This window comes from Anarhichas minor, unplaced genomic scaffold, assembly GCF_050575085.1.
Source record: "Anarhichas minor isolate MPS153535 unplaced genomic scaffold, ASM5057508v1 ptg000082l, whole genome shotgun sequence".
Classification (NCBI taxonomy): Eukaryota; Metazoa; Chordata; class Actinopteri; order Perciformes; family Anarhichadidae; genus Anarhichas; species Anarhichas minor.
Window position 1 is genome coordinate 713,338 of NW_027466528.1, and position 24,675 is coordinate 738,012.

At 40.6% G+C, this 24,675-nt stretch overlaps 3 protein-coding genes across 3 annotated transcripts; all 3 read right to left on the reverse strand.

Moving 5' to 3' along the window:
- Window positions 1-1,423: 1,423 nt before the first annotated feature.
- Window positions 1,424-5,598, reverse strand: tvp23b (trans-golgi network vesicle protein 23 homolog B (S. cerevisiae)). The gene is given in 8 exon segments (XM_076081614.1): window positions 1,424-1,978; window positions 2,068-2,196; window positions 3,137-3,262; window positions 3,427-3,516; window positions 3,599-3,743; window positions 4,456-4,532; window positions 5,511-5,555; window positions 5,557-5,598. Coding segments are annotated over 8 exon segments (681 nt in total). The 3' UTR covers window positions 1,424-1,951.
- Window positions 5,599-6,324: 726 nt separating this feature from the next.
- Window positions 6,325-14,181, reverse strand: trim16 (tripartite motif containing 16). Its single transcript, XM_076081609.1, has 6 exons — window positions 13,440-14,181; window positions 10,147-10,242; window positions 9,147-9,380; window positions 8,659-8,830; window positions 7,477-7,572; window positions 6,325-7,227 (listed from the first exon to the last, which is right to left on the reverse strand). Exons 1-6 carry the CDS (start codon window positions 14,079-14,081, stop codon window positions 6,617-6,619), a joined length of 1,851 nt encoding a protein of 616 aa, XP_075937724.1. The 5' UTR covers window positions 14,082-14,181; the 3' UTR covers window positions 6,325-6,616.
- A 2,002-nt stretch (window positions 14,182-16,183) lies between these two features.
- Window positions 16,184-24,271, reverse strand: fads6 (fatty acid desaturase 6). The gene is made up of 6 exons (XM_076081606.1): window positions 24,037-24,271; window positions 21,953-22,119; window positions 20,163-20,343; window positions 19,774-19,961; window positions 17,373-17,552; window positions 16,184-16,333 (listed from the first exon to the last, which is right to left on the reverse strand). The coding sequence occupies exons 1-6, from the start codon at window positions 24,269-24,271 to the stop codon at window positions 16,184-16,186; spliced, it is 1,101 nt and encodes a 366-aa protein (XP_075937721.1).
- Between the last annotated feature and the right edge of the window lie 404 nt (window positions 24,272-24,675).

Below are 24,675 nucleotides of genomic sequence, written 5' to 3' on the forward strand. Positions count from 1 at the left end.
ACACGGTGCTGACTAAGGTCAAAACTAGTTCTGCCATCAGGACTTTGGTGGTGGCGTCTGGGGTGCCTGCTTTCACCAGTTCCCACTGCTCTGCCGTCATGCTATCAAAAAAGGCCTCGATGTGTGGCTTGATGATGCTCCCGATCTCCTTCAGCTCCTCCATCTGTGGTATTGGTGTTGAATTCATCGCTTGTTGTGGTTTTGAATTCATCTCTTGTTGTTTAGTTAGTATAATCTCTTACTTACTGACGAAAGTCTAAGGTGCGTGGTCTGATATGGGCTTCAGCAACACTTTGTACCTCAAAATCTTAAAGCTTTTGAAATCAAACATTAATTATACATTTTTCGAGCTGAAGTAAACAACTTCCGCTGCTCAGCAACCGTTACTACAGCTGATCTCCTTCGCGGCCCACCATATCCCAAGATGCATTGCGTGCCGATGAAGATTTGTTTTATTCAACATGGCGGCGAGTGAAGCGGCATCATTCACTTTTAAATGTAACTAAGTATTGGGTTTCAACTCACTCGAATGTCACAGATACAAATGTTAAAACTAAATAAGCGACCTTATAACATCACGTTTGTTACAATGATGGGTTAAGTAACGTGACGTTAGTAGCTGACAAGCTAACTAACGTTACCGGTGTTTCGGTTTTTTAAGCGACCGTGTTAACTGGCGACTTTCAGCCGAATGCGTCCGTGGTTACTACAGCCGTTGAAAACAGGAAGAGAAGATTTAGCTGTCCTGGTGAATGCCTCGTAAAAATGGCCAGTTCCCCCGTCTCCCCATCATATTTTTGAGTTCGAATCCCGTTAAAAGATCAATTTTACAGATGATCTATACTGCATATCATGTACATAAACGGACCAACAGGAGCTCAGGTACACCAGTGTGTATATATATATATATATATACATAAATAATCCTTCTGAGCAGGCCGACGTGGACCGCGAAGGCTGGGTCCTCCGGCGGATGCAGCCGCTGGATTGGGACACACGTGAGTGTTTGGAACTAAATTCACACCATGTTTGTTGTGGCTAATATAAATAATGTTGTAAACCAAATTATGTATGAATAACTCAACATACTACATGTAAAATACCTGTAAAACACTAACCGTTAGTAAGTACAACATACAGCACATTACATGCAATGACCTAAACCAACCGCTGGGGGTCGCTGCAGTCAACTGAAGGACTCAAAGTGTTCAGAATATTAAGACATTAAAAATATTAAGTAAATACTGATGAAATATATACTCTAAAATAATCCAATAACATGTTTAAGCTCAGCCCAATATTATTAAATATGTGTTCATATATTATTTATTTGAGATGAAGGCGAAAACTAATCCGCTTTAGCTCAAACTTCTCTCACAAGTCGTACAGCGAATAACATATTTAAATAAAAACTACCACACTGTTCGGAAAAAATGTTACAAATGTATTTGCACCAAAAGAAGATGTTCCACATAGTTTCTTTACATACATATTTACAAGCTCCTGGAATACTTTACACCACTACAACCTTTCATATACAAACAAAAAATGTTTGTACAAAACCTCTCAAACATCATTTTCTACTTTTATAAAGATTAAAGTTAAAGAGGCAAAGAATCTAAATGAGATGCTTCAGGGAGCTGTGAGGCTACATGACGCATCAAACTTTTCAAGCTATTAAACCCTTTTTCCACTCGTGCATTTAAGCTAAAGTATCAGTTAAAGTTTTACTGCTGAGCTGCAGTTATTGGAAACTTCTCCTAGACGTCTATGGGAAACAAAGACGGACCGATTGAGTCACATTCCATGAAAAAGAAGTGGAAAAAAAACAAAAACTGTTAGTTTTATGTTGAAGTTGCAAAATGATTTCTTTCTATATATTAAACCCACTAAAATAATCTATATAATAGCATCAAGAATAATGCAAACATGTTAAAATCGCAGCGTTGCTCTACGATTCCTCTTCTTTAGACAGCGCCTGTGGACGAAAAACATGACGTGAAGATTTAGTGAAACAACAAATAATGTGATATTCAGTTTGTTTTTACTCAAAATAAAAAGAGTCACCTGTTTGAGGAACTGTCGTCCAAAATAATTAGTGGCCATGTTCTTTAAGCTGGTCTTGCCTCCCACTTTACAGCGTACGTATCCGTAGAGGTTGGCCCCCTGCAGCACCACGCCCATGATCACCACCGGCTGAGCAGAAGAAGGCAGTCAGTGGATACCAACGCTGGAGCATCGAATATTTATATTAATATCAATAAATCTCATGAAAAGACCAAAAAACAGCAATGAATGAAAACAGGGTTCCTCCACATTTGTATTTCTCTGTAGATGATATAAACCGTACGACATCCGAGTACAAATATGTTTATTATGTAAATAAATGGCTTTAAAATCAAACTCAACGTGTATTTTTCTGTTCTGATTGTCGGCTTTTATGTTGCCAAATATTTCCCAGAAGATTGCAGCGAGGTTCTGAATCTCATACAAACAAGTTATATGCATTTATTAAAGCTGCGATGCTAAAACAATGTTAACTGTTACTAATGTTATTCATCTTTTGTCAAAGTAAATATCAATAACTGTAAATCTTCAGCTTCTACAGCTACAGAAGGGATGTTCAATGCCACTCTGATCAGTCACTTTTTAGAAATTCTGAATTTTACATTTTAGAAAACAGAACAAGGGAAATAATCTGGAAACAGCTTTCCATCCTGTGTGTGTGTGTGTGTGTGTGTGTGTGTGTGAGAGAGACGGCCTGATGTCTCTTCTTCCTCTGAGCCATTGAGCTCCATTAAAAACTCATCAATGAGCTTCACTGTTGTTCCTTCATCACCATGAACACACACACACAGTAGTTTATTCTGACTCAATCTCACGTACCAACACTCACTAGAACACAACATGTGGATTCATCCGCAGTCTTTTTAAAGATGAACCGATACTTTTATGACCTTTTTTACATCTTCAGGAGGAACCAACGGGTTTGATGTCGAGCCCACAGATGTGGAAGTTTAAAAGTTTTGAGAAACTGACTAAACTAAATGAGGGTTTTGGTCTTTTTATGAGATTTGTCGACAATGACAAAATATGAAAATAACACCCGTTTAATCCCTTAAAGATGAGGACTCACCACCCATTTGATCTTTAAGGAGAAGAGGGTGCTGAACGTGAAGACGACCCAGAGGACCGGACACACGATCAGTCCGATCCAGAAGATCCGGGACTCAGAATCCGATGCTTGTTGCTTCCCAGTGCCCTGAGGAAGAAAACAGAATATTCTCACAGTTAGGACATCTGCAAATACCATGAAGCCCGCTGACGGTAAACAAGTACATTTATCATACTCCATACAGTACAAGAGGTCAGACTCGTGAGAGGTTAAAGACCCAGAAAAGACCCAAAGATGAGGAGCATCTTTACCTTCCTAGACTCAAACACCCAGCGGCTTTGTCCATCATCGTCCACCTGGTTCCACCACCTCAGACCAACCATCAACCTCCCAGTGATGTTCTGTAAACACACAGTTTCTTTACATCAGCTTCACATCAGCACTGTAGAGATGCATCTTGTGAAAGAAGTCAAAAAGACACACTTTTACTGTCCAGAAGTCACACGAGAGCAGAAGGATTATTGTGACCATGCAGGCGATGAAACTGCTGCTGAAGATCCCACAGAGCAGATACACGAGGACGGCACTGACTCTGAAGAAGAGGTGGAAGAAGGAGGCCAGTGGATGTCTGGAAGCAGAGTTCAATATGTTTAATGTAATGCTGAGCATATTTAATGTACACGATAGAACAACTAATACTGTACCGGTGGGCTGCAACTAAATATTGTACTTTTTACTCTACTACATCTCAGAGGTACATATTGTACTTTTTACTCTAGTACATCTCAGAGGTACATGTTGTACTTTTTACTCTACTACATCTCAGAGGTACATGTTGTACTTTTTACTCTACTACATCTCAGAGGTACATGTTGTACTTTTTACTCTACTACATCTCAGAGGTACATGTTGTACTTTTTACTCTACTACATCTCAGAGGTACATGTTGTACTTTTTACTCTACTACATCTCAGAGGTACATATAAACATCTACAGCAGTAAAATGAAACTTACACATATTAATGCCCCAGTAATTTTAATCTAAAAACTTCATTTATAATAGTTCAAACACTGACAGAGACCATTTCACTGCACAGTGAGTACTTTTACTTTTGATACTTTAAGCAAAATACTTTTACTTGAGTATGGTTTTAAATACAGGTCTTTTATAGTTTTTGTAGTATTTTCACAGTAAGTATTTTTACTGGAGTAAATACTCAGAATGATACATTATATGACTGAGAACAGAAGCAGATCAGCACATTTGAGAAGCTGAAAACATTGTTTGAAGTTTAAATGCAATGAGAGACGGTTAGAGCGTCAGTCCTCTGTGAACTCACTTAATATTAGTCTTCTTTGACTTATTCCCTGCATCCTCCTCTGCGTCAAACAGAGACACGTCTTCATCGTTGGTATCCTGAGGGATCAATAAGGAAGCAGAGAAACCTTCAGAGACTCACGACACAAAGCCAGCCAAATGAAGCTTCATCTTTACTTACATACACACTAGTCATGGGTCACATTAGCTTGAATGACAGCAGCATGTTTAAATCAAGAATCCGGGTCATAATTAAAATCCCTTTATTTACAATATTTCGCTATTATACTCTTTGTATTCTCTCCGTTTGTTATCAGTGGAATAAAAATGTGTATGAAAGTATTTCATGAGTTCACAAGCGTCATGTTATTGCTAACTTTGGTCACATAGGTTGCTAACTGTTAAATGCTAGCTTAGCTTAATCCAGTTTGAAACATTAGTTTGCTTAAATCAAACATGACTATTAAACATTAACGTGACATATAAAACGGTAACTTTAAGTTCCTCAACAAGAGTGTTGCCGTAGATGCAAAGTACCAGTTTATATATATATATAAATATATATATATATATATATATATATATGACATTATATATATATATATATATATATATATATATATATATATATATATATATATATATATATATAAATAAATGTCATATATATATACATATTATATTACAATGTAGCTAGCTAACTAGCATTAGCTGACACACAAACACTAGTTAAAGCTACTTGCTAACGTTAGCCAACTATTAGAGACTCAGTTTGAATGACAGCAGAAAATAAACACAGTCACATATGTTTATCATAAGAAAGCTTTACTGCTGTGTGGTTTCTGTAAACGTGAAGCTAAGCTAACGTTAGCTGTGTAGAAATGTAAATAGCTACTAAAGCTAGCGTGCTAGCTAACAACTCATCAACGTTAGCGCGACAGATGCTTACAGCTGAGGAATACTTCGTGTTCACGAGCTCATTTACTGTATTTAGCCTTTTTAGAGGACGTTACGTTGTCAGTTTGACATATTGTTATTTGGTAGTTAAAAGATAATCTTTAAAAAAGTGTCACTCACTTCCGTTAGCATGTTGAGACTCGAGCTGGCTCTTCTTCTCTTGGTTTACATGCTCAGCCGGAAATACGTCACCGTCCACGGTGGTCATGTGACCAGAGCGTGCCACGTGTATTGTTACGTCACAGCAGAGGTTCATAGTTTGATTGGAGTGTTTACATTTTATGTTTATTACATATTATATCTCAGAACTAATATGTTCATATGTTTGTATCACATCGATATTTTATCATTTTCAAAATAAAACAGTGGAAAAACATCTGGTTTTAATGTTTTTTCATAATATGAAGAATTAATCCAAGTTTCCACATTAATTTGTTCATGTGTCTTCTATCACATTGCACATAAGTAGTCAACAATCTTACCGTCAGTTTGCTCCGTTACACTACTAAATATTACGGTATTTTACTGTCTTCGTACATCGTTGTACCTGTTTTTGCTTCTTACTTTCAGGCCATTGCAATGAATTCTACCTTGAACCTATAAATGAACTACATAATGTGATTCTGACATGTTCAGGGCCATGGTAACCTGTGACTACAACGTCTCATAGATTTAGGCTTTTCTTAAGTCAACTTTATTTGATTATTTCAGCCATGACTCTACGACTTTCTGATGCAAGCAACAGACAAAATGACCTCCCAGCTTATCCGTCCATTTTTTTGTGGTCTGCGTGGCAGATTTGTCGTTCATCCATAAGATGAATTTCCAAAGAAATCCATAATAACAGAAGCACAAATGATCACACAAATTATTCAACCGAGCCTCTTGATTTGATGCCGTCGGGAAGCTTGAACTAAAACAAAAACAGATGCACTTTTTTGCAAATGAAGATACAAATTTTAATTTGCATACAGAACACCTCTGAATTCACAGTGGGATGAAAAGTAACAGAAGTCCCAAAGGTACACAGGGGTATAAATATGACTTGAGCCCAAATATACAAGATAAACAATTGATCACATTAGTTCCACAAAAAGACATGATGTAAACAGGTTTAATATGAGAAGACAGTCCATATGTTCCATATCATTGGGGGACAAACTTTTTAAACAACAGTAGTCGCATATTGTTGAATTGATGCAGGGAAAACTGACTTGTAGTCATTGCTATGCTGCTATCTTTGAAACAATATCTCCAATGGGAGGTGAGGTGGGAGGAGAGGGGCTTTTGAGCCGTAGCGGCTCCCCTGGTGCCACCAAGGCGACTACGTTCTCCTTCTTGGACAACCAGAAAGCCGGATAAATAGGCTCCAGGAACTCCGCCTTGTACTCGTGGATGAGCGTCATGGTGTCGTCCACGCCGTAGAAAGCCAGGAGGCCTCTGCTGTAGTCCACGTAAACCCCGATACGCGTGAACTTCTCCACGGTAAGAGGGGTTTCCACGTCGCTGTGCCAGGCCGAGAAGGTGCGCCCGTTCCACTGGACGCACCAGGAGAAGTTGTTCCCCGTGATGCAGCTGTTGCTCTCGCTGCCCTTGCGGTCGATGCTGTTGTAGGTCAGGCCGACGTGTGCGCCCTCGCCGCTCATGTCCGCCTCAAAGTAATGACGCCCCAGATAGAAGCTCTCCGTCGCCAGGACTTGGCGCCAGTTCTCGAACCTCTCAGGTACGTCTGGATAAGGATGCTGCCAGGGCGTGGTGTTAGTCACCTTCCTGTTTTCCTCCGTCAGTCTCAGGAACTTGTGAGCGGTGTCGGCGTCGAAACTCACGTGGGCGACATCTGGGAGAGGATTGTGAAAAACGTTTGTTTAGTTGTGTTGTAAGTGTTATGACTGCAGTCAGGAGGGCAAACACCACTGAGGTCACCGAGATCAAATCCTCCACATTGTTTCTTTTGTTTGTTTTCATCTCATAGGAGTCAAAACTTAGACTGTAATGCACATACATACAAACATACATGCAGATAAAATCAAGACCATGTATCTGCCCAGTGGCAAATATATATCCGAAATATTAAAAAAACACTCACACTTGAGGAAGTCTGCATGTGTCACTGGATCTGGTAAAGACATGTTATGTTTCGCTGCAATGATTTCATGAACGGTCGTCTTTATTCCCATTTTGTCTGCAATAGAAGAAAGTATAGTTTCAGTCTCTGATATCACGTCACAGTTCAGATTCATTTGTGTGTAATTTTGACATCACAGGGAAAACAAGTGTGTGCTGTCTTTCAGTCTCTGTAGGTGACACACAAAGGAGGTGAGTCATGAAGCACACAGGTGTTTGTACTGTAACTATTTGCATCTTTGCACACCACTCAAAGCTGTGACACACAGGCTGGACACTCTTCACAAATGTGAACAGGTTCAGACAGTCTGAATGCAGCCAGGAGGGATTCCTGCGGAGCGTGATGGGTACGCCCATGAATCACCTCGCACACCCAGTAGCTATTGACTTTGTCTTTTGTTTGTATTTTTTGCAGAGTAACTTTATTGTCCTGTTCATGTCAGTCAAATCAGTGGCTATGCATTCTATTGTAAGTGCAATTTAACTCAGTTTTTGTCAGATTCTTTAATCATTTGTGACTTTAATGAAATAAGTGGGGCAAACTAAGGTCATTAATTGTATAGTATGACGTTAACGTAAGTCATTTGTACCAATTCTTTCTACACAAAAAGCTAGTTAGATTCTAGCAAGAAATTCAACTAGATAGCCAAACGAAGCTAGTTGGCTTCTAGCAAACAATTCAACATCCATTGATGCAAAACGTTTAGTGGAGCTTTGAACTTTGTTAAATCTAGTCTCTTGTGTTTTTAGCAACATAGCACAATTTTAAAGGAAGTAGTATGGCTGCCCTTTTAGCCGTTGGTGAGGTGGCCATGCAGAGATTCACGATATATAAATATGTTTGCATGAACTGCCGCCATGAACGATTAAAGCTCATCTTTGTTTTCTGTCATTTTTTGTGTGTCTTTACGCTGAAGTACATACGATAATAACAGACACAGCTGTTCATCGAGAAAGAAGAGAAGAAGAAAAAGTGGGCGTTCCTCTAACCCACGAGCCAATCAAAGCAGGGGGCGTTCCTGTCATGTTCTACAGGAACACCCACTCCTTCCCCACGGCTGCAAACAACTTAATAGCTTTAATAGCTGTAAAACAACTATTACATCCGTAATTCAGTGCTTCATTTGTGCTTCTTTTTTCTCACCATTCTTGCACGTCTCTTTAACCTTCTCTATGTATGAAGACACAAGCATGGCACACAGCTCCTGTGTGGAGTCGACGATCACGCGGCTGAAGGAGTTCAGACGGTCCGTCAGGCCGATGTAGACGCCAGGCAGAGAGATATCAGTGGCCTCTTTCTTCCACTCTGAATACTCCTGTAGGACAAACACAGGGATAAGAACACACACACACACACACACACACACACACACACACACACACACACACACGCACACACACACGTATACATAGTAATAATCTATTTAAATAACTATTTGTTCATTTATAATTACTTCTACTTGAATTGTTGTTGTTTATCCCCGTCTTACTTTGTACAATTTCTTGGGTCGTATATGTGTTCATGTACTTATCTGCACTTGTTTTGTTGTCATTGTTCTACACAATAAAAGAGGGATGAGAACATAAGGATTTTAGAAGTCTTTAGGTGCGACTTGACCCCGGTGGTGTTACCTGTAAGAAATCCACATCATTCTTGTTCTTGGAGAGCTTCTCCATCTGCCCCTGAGTCTTCTTCAGCTCCGTGCACCTCTGCTCCAGGTGAACCCGGATGCCCTCGGCCTGCCTCAGCGCCTGCTTCTCCTCCCCCTCCAGGATCTCCGTCACCTCCCGCTTCGCCCTCTCCACCACGGCCTGCAGCTCCTCGAACTGGCTCTCGATCACCGCCCGTACCTCCGTCACCGAATGCTGTGGAATAGTTCAGAGCAGATTGTGTGGACTGAGCATTCTTTACATTCTGGGAGAAGAAGCGATGCATATCTGAAGCTCCTGACAGGTAGCAGGTTGGGGGAATTCATCGGGAGGCCGTGGTAATGTTGCATAACCACAAGCTCAGAGAGGGAATGCTTTGTTGCCTCACCACCACATGAAAACCATCCCACACCTCAGGCTACAGGCTGGTGGCTTCTCAAGCCAAAAATAGCTGCTGCCAACTGTTATCTAACTAATGAGGACATGTGGAAAAACTCCCTTTTTCACTGCTTGTGCACATACAGCTGGGTATCTGATAAAACTGCTAAAACGAGGAGTGGAGTAGTAATGTTAAGAAGTGTAGAGAGCCAGAGCAAATGAGTACAATTTAACAATGTACTGCTTCATCCACACACTCAGCGTAGGAGAGCACATTTCTACATGTGCTGTAACCGGTGTAACATTAAAGCATGGTGGAATTAGCTGGCTAGTGGACAGCGTCTGTTCTACTTCAACTTTATTTCTTTTTTTGGGAGGGATTCTTAAAGAGACAGGCGCTAAAACGGAGCGTTTCAGACAAAGGGTGAATACAGGTATATTCAGACAGACAGTATGAGAACAATAAAATGTCTTTGGGAACATTAAAGCGTGTAAACGTGTTGTACTAGAAACCAGAAACACAAGTATGAACCTGAAATCAAGCATGACATGTCTCCTTTAATGAAGTGATGTGACACCCAGATTAGTCACACGGTCTGTTTACCTCGATAGAGACCGTGTTGAGTTGAAGTTTGTTGATGGCGTTCTCTCCTGCCGTCACCGTCTTCACCATCTCGCTCTGCTTCTCCCTCAGTTCCTTCTGTGAACACGAGGAGAGAACAGAATTCAGCACGAGTCCTCACAGAAGCCACAACCATGCAGTCATGCCGAAAATATGCCCGATCCTAACAGATGTAAAGTATTTGGCAGATGTAAACATTTGGGCTGTTTCTTTAGGAAAACGCAGTTTGTTTCCTAGTTTCCTCTACTCTCTGTGCATGATGCTCACACATCCTATCCTACACTCTTTCTTTACATTTGTAGTTTTCAAAGCGTGGACTTGTTTTAAGAGTCAAGTCTGAATTCCTCGGGCAGGTTCAGACGGCTCCCTGTACTCAAAGAGAATTCCTTTCCAGTAAGTTTTAGACCCTGAGGGAGAATCCTTTGCTTGAGACTGTGTGACAGGGCCTCACGTCTATGTCTTTATGAGCCTAACATTCATAAAAGTATTTTATTTATAAATACCCTTCAGCCTATTGTTTGAGGAATGTCATTTTGAGAGAGGGACAAGACAGCTTTCCTCTCTCCTCTTTGTAACAACAATAGAACGTGCAGAAGAAGAAGAAGACGTTTTAGTTATGATAGATATGTTATTAATTCCGTCATACACATAATAATAATTCATACAGTTAAGAAGCAATATTAATTGATTAGCAGATGATCTTTTGATGTATACAATAACATTTTCTCCAAATATTTAATTTTCTAAGTTTAGAAAACTTAACATTCGTGAGCTTTTGTGCCCATATCTGGACTTAGTGGATTCATATCTTTATATTTTCAAAGTAAAATGTAAAATGTGTAATAGAAAACATTCTGACAGAGCTAGGTTGGTATTCGGTTGGAATAATATCTACATAATCAGATCTGTATCTGCCTCAACAGGTCACAAACTTGGCTTTGACAAGTTCTTATCCATCAGTTCAAGCTCAGATGATTTTTAGTTTCACACGAGGCCGAAGCAGAAGCTCGTTGAAGCTAACGTCGCTCGAAATACTACAATGCTAAACAGGTAAAGCATTGATTGGCACTGTGACAGTTATGTTTATTTAATTGTAGGTTAAACCAGTTGCTCATCTTTTGTGTCCTGAGGGAATTTGATTGTGGCAGTAAAGTAGCTATGGTTTATGTTATTTTGAGTATTAGCATTATGTTTTTGTCACAGTTTGAAAAGAAAACTCAGAAAGTCTGAATCTTCGAAAACTCTTCAAACCATCTCGATGAAACAAATATTCTATCCACCGCAAAATAAAATCATTTTTAACCAGTTTCTCAAGTTTTGACTGTTTGACTCAAATGACCCCTCGCTAAGCCCCGCCTACGTTACCATGGAGCACACACTGTCACTAACTGCACTAAAGAGAAATGTCATGTAATCTTTGGAAAAACAGGAAGCAGACAGAAGACAATGACATTAAGGAACAACACTTTTGTATAAAGCCCGGTCGGTCTTTATCACTTAGCGAGGGGTCGAATAAAAACTCTATTACTACCTATATTTGTCCATAATAATAACAATAGTTTATTAATAATAATAATAATAATAATAATAACAATAATAGGACATCATTTCCTGGTTGCAGCTTGAGAAACGTAATGTTTTTATGTACAGCGGAAAGAAAAACTGTTTCCAGGAAACCTATGAGCACATCTCTGGTAAACACGAGATCTAAAGTGGTGCTTTTGTGTGATTCTTTGAGGAGAAGTTTAACAGATCTGTCCAAAAGAAATCGTATGAGTGTTAATGAGTAGAAACAGAGGTGTGAGTTGTATCATGAGTTCTATAAAAGGAGGATTTTAAAGTTGTGGAACATCAGCTCTGAACAGGAAGTGATTTCACTCCATTGTCTTCATGTTTTCATGTCTGTTCTCTTTAAAAGGGAAGTGATTGAGATCTGAAAACTGCAAGTTCATTTCCACTTTAATAGAATCTATTGACATTATAAGTGACAGTATTTCCCTTCTTGTTTTCTGTTCACACACAGCTAGAACTTCTTTTATGCAGTGAATGCAGCGGTGCCAGTAGACTTTGTGGTATTTCCACTTACAGTCTGAATCGGCCTCCCAACACTGTTTGCTTTACCGCTCTAATGAAGCACTTTGAGGTTTTTGCAAACAACACACTGTGCAAACAACAGGTGTAAGCTAAACGCTACGGATCTCTGCAGGAATCTGGACCCGAGAGGTTGAACCTGAGAGTCCTGAACCGTCAAACAGAGAGGCAAATAACACTTTAAGCTGGAGCTTTTGTCTGCGTCAGCGGGGATGAACAAAGTTCAGTATTGAGTTTCCAGACTGCTGGAAAGCCAAAATATCTTGTTAATCACGAGCTTTACAGCGGATGTTAAGGCAGAGCTACTGTCCTGATTGGGTTTTAAGAGATCAAAGCGGCATTATAGGACAAGTGAGAACAACTGTGATTCATTTTGAAGACAGAGTTCATCTCCTTTCCTCTGGAGCTGAAGGTTACATCTGTCAAATCTCACTATATTTATCTATCTCTAAATATGTGAAAGCAACATTGTGGGTAAGATTTAAGGATTACGGCAAACTAATGATACCAGTGCTGTTATATTTTGTCCATTTGATGTTGAAAAACTTTATTTATTCTTTAACGAGAATCATTTTCGCCCTCATGTGTCTGCTGAAACTCTAATGGCCACTACCTTTACCACACATGAAAACAAATCAATAACACATGAAAGCAATCAGATAACAAAACCACACTGGAGACTTGGTGTGTAATCTGAGAATGTACTGCTGCGGCTAATGACTATAATAATCATTATACAGTATAATTTATAATTTAGATGCCAAAATGTTGTGAATCATAACTTAGTATCTGAAATTGATTTAGTATCACAAATTATTGACTTAATATCTCAAATTAATGTTAAAGTTTAACATTATTTTGAGATAATACCTCCTTATTGTTAGATAGTTCATCATTAAAATGACTTACAGGATCTTTTTTTTCATCTCAGTGGTGGAAATGGACTTCAATAGAAACCCAGTTTATCAAAAGTTTCTGTTTTTCTGACTGCTTTGTTGAAATACCGGACACCTCAACTAAATATCGCTCAAAGAGGACGCAGCTGACAGTACACAGCTCCATCTTGTTATTAATAAACTAGTCAGAAGATTAAATGTAAACTTAATATATGTATATGTATGAAGATGCAGCTTTGAGGAGTTCTGATGGAAGTAATAATACAGAACATGAGGAAAGACACTCGCCTCTATCCGACTGCGAGCCTCCACCACGGGGACCGTGTTGTGGCCCTTGTGCTCCTCCGTCACGCAGTCTTGACAGACGCAGCACTCGTCGGCGCAGCAGAAGAGCTCCAGGGGCCACTTGTGGCTCTCGCAGGTCCTTCTCTCGATGTCCCTGAGCGGCTCCACCAGCCGGTGGTTGTGGAACTTCGGGTTCTCCAGGTGAGGCCGGAGGTGGGCCTCGCAGTAGGACACCAGGCAGGTGAGGCAGGACTTGAGGGCCCTGCAGGGGCTCTCGATGCACGAGTCGCACACCACGTCGTCGGGGCCCAGAGGTTCCTCCTTGGCCTCCTCTTCTGCTACCTTCTCCACCTCCACATCTGTCTGTGGCTCCTCCTCGGGCTTCATGGGGTCTTCTGACTCCTTCAGGTCTTCCTGGATCTTGGTCTCCTCCGCCCCCTTAGGGTCCTGCTCCTCTTTGCTCCCGATCACAGCCTCTGTGCCGTTCTGTTTGGGGCCGTCGGCTGGTTCAGGCTTGTCGGGGCTCTGCAGACACTCAGGGGGGCATCCCTGGCTTTTGTCAGAGTTGTCCATGCTCAGCACACCTGAGCACAGCTTCTGCTGTTTGGAGACGGGAGCTGCTTCTTCAGCTGCTGGATCTGCCATGTCTTCAGTGTGTCTGTCACCTCCTCTCTCTCTCTCTCTCTCCCTCTCTCTCTGAAAAACACAACTGGCTCAGCCACTTTTGTCAGCCGGTAGTTCCTGGATCACACTGAAGAGGCTGGACAGCCACACCTAGAGGATGTGAAGGAGGCCCATATAGTTACAGACAGAGAAAAAAGCTCTCCGCCCACTTCAGCACACACACACGCGCGCACACACACACACACACACACACACACACACACACACACACACACACACACACACACACACACACACACACACTCGATCACTGCCCTCCCCTTTCCCTGGAGGAGAGAGAAAGAAGCCACGGGGTGGAGCCCCAACGAACAGCAGAGAGGTGTAGAATTGCATTCCCCCATCATGCATTGTGTTTAAACATGTGCTTACTTTTAATTGTTTGTAAAACACTGACGGACTCTGTTGTTATGATGAGACTGATGAAATCATAGCGGCAGCAGTGTGAGTCCCCCCCCCCCCTCTGCTTCCTCTCTCACTGCTGCTGCTCCGAAGTCCAAGAGGGAAATCCAGTGAAAATGCAAATATTGAGTGAATCATCAAGATAAAAACAGACACATGAACTACTCACAGAGCAACGTTTGTCATGTGGTCATGTGATTAATCACATGTGTCTTCAGCCAATCAGAGACGGGGCTCCTTCCTTCTTTTGTAGAAGAACATATTTGAATTTATATTTTTTTATTTGTCTCATTTGATTTAATCTTTTTAGGTTTTTCGTATTTATGTGAAATCTTTAATAAAAGCAATTCACACATAAAACAAAAACTGCACTGATCAACACTTTTATACCAACAATGGATCAAATGAGGTGTAAAGTGAAATGAGTCTAAAGAATATTATATTGATATGGTATAAAATGAATCAATGCATAGTATAAAAAGGCAACTCTTTGCTAATTTTCTAACTTAATGAGTTGATAAAGTTCAAAGTGTTGTGCTCAGTTTGTTATGCTGCCCCCAAGTGGCACAAATATATGTATATATTTCTCAACACTGCTTTACAATTTCAAAAGTCTAACTTTGAAGCAGTAAATCTCTGTCTGTCCGTGTGTCCTTTGCATTTCTCAACAACCGTTGGTCCGATCTACGTCTACGTCATATTGGCAGCGCAGGCGTTTGAATATAAGACAATGTGACGATTGAGGAAATAAAAACAACATTTAATTCATGTTAAAAATTATTCTCAGAGAGATAAAAAACACAGACGCCTCGATGTGTTTATGAACTGTAACTACAGTCAAGAATGAGCCTTTGAGCTGAGGACACAACAACAACAACAACAACAGCCTGTCTCATGAAGTAGGGTCAGATGTTTAACGCAGAACAGCATGTTTCAGTAATGACATTTTAAAAACAAAAATCAATTCTACTCTGTCTGTCTGTCTGGTGATTAATCAAACGAAACATAGACTAATCATCTGAACTATTTCCTTTAAAGTGAAATATCATGTTACTATTTATGATTTTCTTATTTTAAAAACAAGTTGGACTTTCCTGTGTATTCTGAAGCACAATATTTGGTTTGATTTGACTTCAGCTTTGTAAATTGCATTCTGAAAAATGCCAATAAGTTATTCTCATTGTACAAAAAGTTTATTAAACATAATATAAATGTACACACGTGTTTCCTGTATTATCTTTATATTTCTGTTGTTGTTTATTGTATATATTCTACTGCTGTGCTTAGTGTAGTAGTATTTTCACTGCTGTAATGAATGAGTGTCTCATAAACCATCTTTGTGAAGCCAGTTAGGACCAGCAGACTGATCTTCATGAGACAGACCCCAGATCAGTGATTCTTCTCCCTCTGTGACTTTTAATGCAGCGCCCATTAAACACAATCAAGTCAGCTTTTGGTTGAGCTTTGTGCTATTTATCAAACTGAAACACATTCATTCAGTTCATATTATTTAAAAAAAGATAAATTAATTTATCTCCTAATATCAGATTAAGTAAATCTTTAAAGTGTTATTGATTAAACTCGATGTTTGCTCCTCTGGAGCAGCAGCAGCAGCAGCAGCAGCAGCAGCAGCAGAATGAACAGTTCTTCTTCGTCACTCGTCATCACTGCACCCCCACCAGCTCTGTGATGGGCGGAGCGAACACCATCAGCTCCTGGTATCTGTGGAAGAACAACGTGAGGCGGGAGACGTAGCCGTCCTCCTGGTACGGGAGCTGCTTCTCAGTCAGATATTTGGACACAACGGGCTTCACCTGGAAGACACGACTCGGGGTCAGTTTTACAAGTGTAGACTATTTTTTATGATTAATAGTATATTGTTAAGACAAATATTTCAAACACAGATGTCAATATCAAGTTGACATGGAAGATACAAATTAAATGAAGTACATACACGACCACAGACCAAAACAATAAACATATACAACACACAAAAAAGATAAAAACTCATGTTTAACTGTGATTTCTAGGAAACCATTGAATGGTTGAATGGATATTTTTGTAGTCCAACAGGAAGTTAGCATCACCCTCCACACACAGTCAATGGGATTATGTTTTCGTTACCTAGAATTAGAATTAGTTTATATCATGGCGGAGTCCGCCATGTTTCTACTGTCGCCCAGAACGGACAAACCGAACACACGGCTTTAGAGAGAGACTTTCGTGTTTCAGTAAGTTTAAATCTGAATCCTCACCACAAGATGCCGCCAAATCCTACAAATTAAATTGTTCAGAATAAATGGAAGGTACGGCTGGGGAAACTTTACTTATAACTTTATTGTAATTATCTGCTAAGAAAGAAAATGCTAAAAGCTCCAGAGCAGCTACTAAATGGTTTGTTTTGTCATGTTTATGTTCAGATCTATTTATAACATGATGTACCGTATTTGCCTCTTTAGTACAAACTCTTTTTTTACCAATGTCTTTGCATAGTTATCCAGTCAAATGTGGTAATTATTGTTAATATTAGGAAAGGCAAGCTTTAGTTATATTTCATACATGTTACTTTACATTTATAAATAACTTGCTAGGTAATCACTGTATCTATGACATTATTTTATGCCAATACATTCATATATTGCCTTTAAAGTCAAAGGATCAATTGTAGTGGATGACAAAAGTGGCTTCCTGTTTGTTCCTAACTCTGAACTCTTGAACCTGAACTCAACAATTCTCCCTGTTTTGTGGCCTAAATCATAAATCTCCCTCTGTGCTGCAAAAACAACCCAATAGATGTGCACTGAGAGTGTGGAAACTGATAACATATAATGATTTGTGGGTTTAAAAACGGACCTTTAGACACATGTTATCAGACAGGAAGGGGAAGAGATGGTGCTCCACGTGGCAGTTGATAAGTGAGTGTCCGAACATGCAGTCCAGCAGAGGGTTACGGGGCAGGTTCAGGACTCCGTGGGTCATCTGGTAGATCCTCTTTGGTCGGTTGGTGGGAGAGAACATGTGGAGGCCGATGTGCTGCCGATAACACAGTTTCAGTTTGGTTAAATGTCTATGGGCAATCATATACAGTATATATATAGTACGTAAACTGCTGAAAACAACACGTTAATTACATTCCTGGTGTTATTTACTGAACAACAAACAAAGAACAGAGCAGTTCTGTATACTTCATTGATTATTTAATGGGAAAGAATGAAATACACAATGTATATACAGTCGTGTTATGTTTCAGGTTTGGCTTGTGAAATTAATTTCTTAGTAATTTGATTAAAGACAGATTTAATTAGGAATATGTACTAAAAATCTGCCTAAAAAATAAAGGTCTTAAACTGTATTTTGAAACAAGATGTCTCTAAAAGACAAGGTCTCAAGACCCTTAATATCTCAGATGAAACTGCGGGTTTGTTGTGCAGATTTGTCCCGATCTACATATCCACAAACAAAGTTACATATCCTGAACTTTGTGCCTTCAGGGCCCCTCAATGTCTCTGTAGAGTCTGAAGACACGTGGTTGGTTTTCTCAGAACAGGAACACACGTTGACTTTATTGTCCTGCTCGTTTTAGTCAAGTCAGTGGCCATGCATTGGGTTCAAACTAACTCTCTTTTTGTCAAATAACTTTAACATTATTTGTGACTTCCATGAAACATGAGGGACACACTAAGCTAAACAACTGTTTAGTGGTACATTCAGATGGGTAATTTGAATAAATTTGATCACAACAAAACTAGCTAGCTTGTTAGCTTATCAGAGCTAGCTAACGCCCAGTGGCTACTGACTTATTTTCCCCAAAGTAACTTCATTGTTTATTTGTGATTCAATTAAACAAGTGGGACAAACTTAAGCATCCCCTGCTTTATGGTCTGTTTGACTCTAAATGGACCATAAGTTACTAAATGAACATCATGCTGTATTGAAGAAGACTTGAAACTAGAGATTGAGACCATAAACTCATGTTTACAATGTTTACTGAGGTAATAAATCAAGAGAGAAGTAGAGTCATTTTCTCATAGACTTCTATACAACCAGAGGAGTCGCCCCCTGGTGGACACTAGAGAGAATGCAGCTTTAAGAGACGAAGCATCGGCTTCACTTTGTAGAAACGGATGTTGCCACCTGAACTGGATTTTTTTGGCATCGATGGACCAAAACAAAACCATCCCTGCTTGCATTAATACAAATTAAAGTGTGTTTTCTTATATAAAGGAAGTTTTAGTACACAATGTTTACAAATGAGACACCAGAGTCAAGGTTATCATCTGATAGAAGTATAGCTGGGACATAGAGTTCAGGGGGGAAAGACAGGACAAAAGCCAATGACAGCACCAGGATCCAGGAGAGAACAGGTTTCCATTGTGACCCCCCAGTGAGAGCAAACATTTGTTCCCCCTTGTTAGACCCTTGACTTCACATCAAGAACCCGCGTTCTCTAATCCACCTTCTCAGACTTTGATCAGAACAATGCACAGTGACCTGCGGCACTCAGACTCCATCTGGGAACAAATCATGCATGAATTGTTCCTTTTATGTCCCTTTAGTTCACTGACTGGTCTGATCTCTGAGAACACAATGCTGCATTGAGTTTATGTCACAAGAGCAGTCTTCACTTAATCTGTGAGAGCTGGACTCGCATGCCTGGCTATATCTGGAGGGAATTTAGTGTTTAGCATAGTAGCCGACCATTTAGTGGCTCTTCTGGAGCTTTCGGTCATAGCACATGGTCTTTATATATATATCATGGATGGATTGCCATGACATACTGTACAGACATTCATGATCCCCAGAGGATGAGCCCTACTGACTTTGATGATCGGGACTTTTCATCCTTTTGGGCTTTTAGCAATATATCTTGACTATTGGATGGATCGGCATGAAATCTGGTACAGACATGAAGCTTTAAGGTCATCTAACGCCATCATCGGGTCAACATTTTGAATTGGTCCACCACGATGATATCTGTAGAACTAAAAGGATTCCCATCAGCCTCAGCTTTACTTTATGTTTGGTACATTTTTATGTAATTGGTCATTTTTTGTTATTTTGCAAAAAATGCAGACTCATTTCTGGGATTTAGGACTCATTCCTGCAGCCCTCTATTAGCAAATGTTAGCATGCTACCAAGCTAAATGAAGACGGTGAACATGCTAAACATTAGCATGTTAGCATTTAGCTCAACGCTGCCCCCTGTGCCTCACAGAGCTGCAGGCCGTCTTGTCCTGCTGCAGGTATTTCTCACCTGGAAAATGTTGACGTGGATGTACGGCACAGAGAACATTGCTCTGCACACGAGCATGCAGAGCAAAGCGCTGAGAGGCGACAGGAAGCCGGACACGTGGATCAGCAGCCAGTACTGTGAATACAGGCCCAGCGTCACCATCAGGACGGTCCTAACGACGAGAGCCAGAGAGTGTCCTTTGAGATGAGCTGCAAAAAAAAACAACAGAGAATCACATGTGTGAGAATAAACTCACACCGAAGCGAGAGAGTCGAGGTAACAGGGGAGCTTGAACAGGATCAGAGGGTGAGAAATCTCAGCTTTACGCTGATAATCACGTTTAACGTTGAAGTATGTGAGCAAACTCATAAACTCGTCCGTCCTTCTCTGGACCTTTTGGCGCCTCTTACCGAGAGCAACAAGTGGGGTGATGATGGGCACGGCCAGGGGAGCTATGAACAGGTAGACGGAGCGAGGCAGGCAGGGGACCTTCCATATGCTGGAGTCACCCAGTCCAATGACGTTAGTGTGAGCGTGGTGCATCTTAATGTGGCCTTGAACGCCGGCCCGCGCTGAGAATGAGCCACAGATCTGAGTGGACGAACACAGGCACAGATGTTTTATGAAACATGCAAACAACAAAAAACACTGATGAAGCACATAAATCAATCATATCGACAGATTTCTTCCTAGATTTATTGTATGTTTTTATTCTGTTTGCTTTGATAAGCAGCCACTAATAGAATGAGGGCAAAGAGCAGCAGCATGAAAAGCAACTGAACGCTGAGTAAACATCCGAAGTCACAGGTTCAACAGTTCACTGACTTGGTTATTTTAGCCGTGAGGTTATTAAATGTCACTACACACTGCTTTAACAACCTGATTTACAGCGTTAAACACGTCATTCACTCTGTTTCTACATGGGCTGGCAGTAAATGGTTATGTCACCTTATCTTGTTTTCACCTTTATTTAAATGCAGGGTTTTCTGAGCATGAGGCCTCAGACTGCTTCACATTCACAGCTGCCCCACAGACATAAATACATATATACAAATACACAACTGGTCTCTGAGCAGCTGCACTGAAACAGCTGGGAGTTAAAGGGAAATAGTCTTACATTATGGAAAGTTACATTTGATATATTTCTTGCCAAGAAGACTCTTGTCTCTGTACGCTGAATTTGAAGCTACAGACAGTTAGCTTAGCTTAGCATGAAGACTGGAAACTGGCCTACAAAACAAAAGCCCTTCCTACCAGCAGCTCTAGAGCTCACTATTAAATACTTTACATCTTGTTTGTTTCATTTGTACAACAAACAAAGTGAAGAAAAGACAAGTTGTGTTGTCTCAAGGGGGTCATATTTCTTGTACTGGGCAACGACTTTTTGGAGTCTTGTTGTCACTGTGTGGTTGCCAAGAAATAGTCCGGCACACGACCCCCCCCAGTGTCTTTTTGTGTTTGTACGGATTAAACAACAGGAGACATAACATGTTACTCATTGAGCTTTAAAGGTGTTGGTATAAGTATTTTGTTTCTTTTTTGAGCCAGGCTAGCTGTTTCCCTCTGTTTCCAGTCTTCATGCTAAGCTAAGCTAATTGGCTGCCTGCCTCAGCTATACCGTACAGACGTGAGAGTGGTAACAATCATCACATCTAACTCTCAGCAAGAATACAAATAAACATTTTTTTACCCCAAATGTCAAACTATTCCACCCACTGCATAGTTTAAAACAAATGCCTACTTCCGTATGACAAAGGCCTCGACACAGTTAATAGCTTAAAGAAACATGTTTAAGTGTGCAGTTACTCTTTAAACGCTTTGCTGAAGGGCACTTCAGCACTAGTATTTTTAAGCACGCTGCTGCAGAGCTGGACTCTGTGTTTACATCATGGTGCTCAAACACAGTCAGAGTTAATGGACAATGTTTTTCCTCATGTTGAATTATTAATGTGAAGATGCCAGCCATGTTATCTGACCAGAGAATTGTTTTTGTTGCTGTTGTTTACATTCCTTATGATGCAAATCCCCCAAAAAGCTCTACAGGAATGTCCTACTGTCTTTGTTTTGTTTGTCGTGTGTTTTTTGTGTTACAGACGGACTACAACTGAATTTTGTTGTGCATCTCTGTGTTGTATAATGACAATAAATGATCCATGAATGTTAAATGACGGCCTTCCGTTTATTTCTTTAACCATCTCACCTCGATGAAGAAGACGGCCCAGAAGTTCTCCCAGGCCTGCGACTCGCTCAGCGCCCCGTGGCTGGCCAGATGTGCCCCCTTGAAGGTGATGACAGCGTGGGCCACGCCCATCAGCAGCATGCCCGCCGAAAACCACAGGACCTGAGAGGAGCCCAGCAGCAGGAAGGCTGCAAGACAGAGCACAGGAATCTCAATTTAAATCAATTAGTGGATTCATTTATAAGAGATTTATACATTCGACTCTGGGCCAAAGTGTCTTTCCACCTATCTGTTGTTTGCAGATATCAGCATCTTCTGCAGTTCATTTCTTACGATTACTTTGTCCTGAATTCAACTCTGCCTCCGATCATTCAATCTAATATTCACAAATGATAAAATATTTATACTAACAGCTAAACTTCCTGTCAGCAAATTCAGTTTGATGACAAACATAACCCATCAATAACACTACGAAGCTGAACAAAGGGGTTTGGGGGTTTAGTTACTCTTACAAATCTTCTACTTTTGTAATATATTTATGTATTCTATTGTGTTGTGTTGTATTGTGCTGTAGAGTCTTGTACCATGTGTCTGATTTTAGGCCACTATATTGTAATAACCTGCCCGGGGAATAAAGACTATTCTGGCACATTTTCATTGAGGTGGAAACTGAAATGTTGATTAATGTGCACTGTCCCATATGAATAAATAAAGGAATGAATGAAATGCAGAATGAATTGGACATTTTTACAATAATAAACCTGCAACACAAGCAGCCAATGAGGCTCCTCCGGCCGGCTCTTAACAGGTTTCAGTGACTTATATTTCTTTCCTAACTCAATAAAACATGTGCAAATATACTGCACCTCCTATTTCAAAGCAGACTATTTTGAGGTGATAAGTCACAAGCTCTGTGATACACGATGACAGATGCCTCCTCAGGCTGCACGGACTAAATTCAGCCTCATACTACCAGTCGGGGATACACACTGCGGGGATTCATGTGAGGAAAACTCACTGCTGTGGTAATCTGCAGTCACGTTGACGCGTCTAGATTACAAGCGTGAACCAGGTGTCCTGTGGTGCTGCTGAAAGCTGTCAGTTCCACTGATCCAGTGACATGAGTCACAATAGGCACTGGTCCTAATTCAGGTCAGCAGCACCAGTGACCCAGATAGAGGATGTGTAAACCAATCATGACAACAGTGTTGGAGAAAGAGCTGTTTGTAGTTTAAGTAGAGAGGAATGTGTTTTCATTATGTTTCAGATGACATACATGAATTAATGAGACAATTATAGGGCTGAAATGATGAGTTCATTTATATAATTTAATGTGTTTGTAAGGGGGCCATGTACAATATTACAAACTTGCCAAAAATGTCATAATATATTAATAATGCAGGCAAAATGTGACTGGTTTACCTTCTAACGTGAAGATTTTATGTTTCTTTTTTTGTCTTCTTTGACAGTAAACTCAATTTTGTGATTTTGGACTTCAGTTTGAAGACTTGTGATGGACGTTTTTTAGACCGAGCAATTAATCGAGAAAACACAAAGATCAAACATTCGCCCTATTTTAGACAGACGATCTTAAAATGCTACTTTGGGTTTGTGGAGATTGTTATTCTCTATCTGCCAGTTTAGAATCTTAATAATCTATTAATTGAATTTAAAAACACATTATCTTGTGATGGAAATTGTACATTTGAATACACTATAAATTCTGCATTGCAGAAGATTTTATATATTCAAAGTGATGAAAACTTAAATATAATATGCTTATTAAATCTTTAATGTTTGCACATATTCCTACATCCAAGATGTTTTACCACTGGAGAAAGTTCAGCATGTCTTTGTTCATTCAGGGACAGAACGTAATAATGAACATAAATATGATATAAATGTGTTGGTGTATCTTTTATCTGCAGTCCTTGGGCCGGAGGATGTTTCTGTCTCGGTCACAGTGACTAGTCCATGAGATAACTCACAAAAACATGAAGTTAAAGGTACAACACCTTCTGTGGTTCTAGTTTCGTGATAACTTATTATGTCTCTAACTTTTTTAAGCATTAAAAAGAAGCTGCATGAAGTTCAGTGAGTCTTACCAGGAGGCAGACAGAGGAATGCTGCTGCCAGGATGCTGCAATCGATCCCCCTCCTCTCCCACCAGCTGCTCCGCCTCACCGTCTCCTGCACCAGCCTGGTCAGCTCCATCATCAGAGACTCTTCACCGTTATTCTTCTTCTTCATCACCTCCGGATCCGCTTTGCCCCGGGCCGACACCACCTCCCCCGTCCTCTCGTCCCGTCCTTCCCTCCACTCCTCCGGTACGTTCTGCATGCTGAGGGAACCAAGAAGTCACCACGCGGTGGTTCTGCGTCCTCCTGCGAGGAAGCCGGTGCTCAACGCTCCCTGCAGCACACGGCTGCCCCCTAAGCACAGAGTCCACGGGTCAAAGTTAGCATTGCGAAAGCCCTTCTTAGCAAAAAAAAGAGAAAGCATTGTCAGACAGGGCCAGCCCCCTATATCCTGCTGCTTCAAGAGGCCCCGTGCACCCTCCTCCTCCTCCTCCTCCTCCTCCCTCATCTCTCTTACTCTTGTTTCCTCTGTCAGCTGACTCCCGCTGCAACCCAGCAGCCGTGAGATTTATTGTCCCACGACCCACAGATGTAGAAGCTTTGCCCTGTGATGGGATGGAAATCCTCAATTTTTTTTTCAAGAACAGCCTCACAAAACTGCAGCTG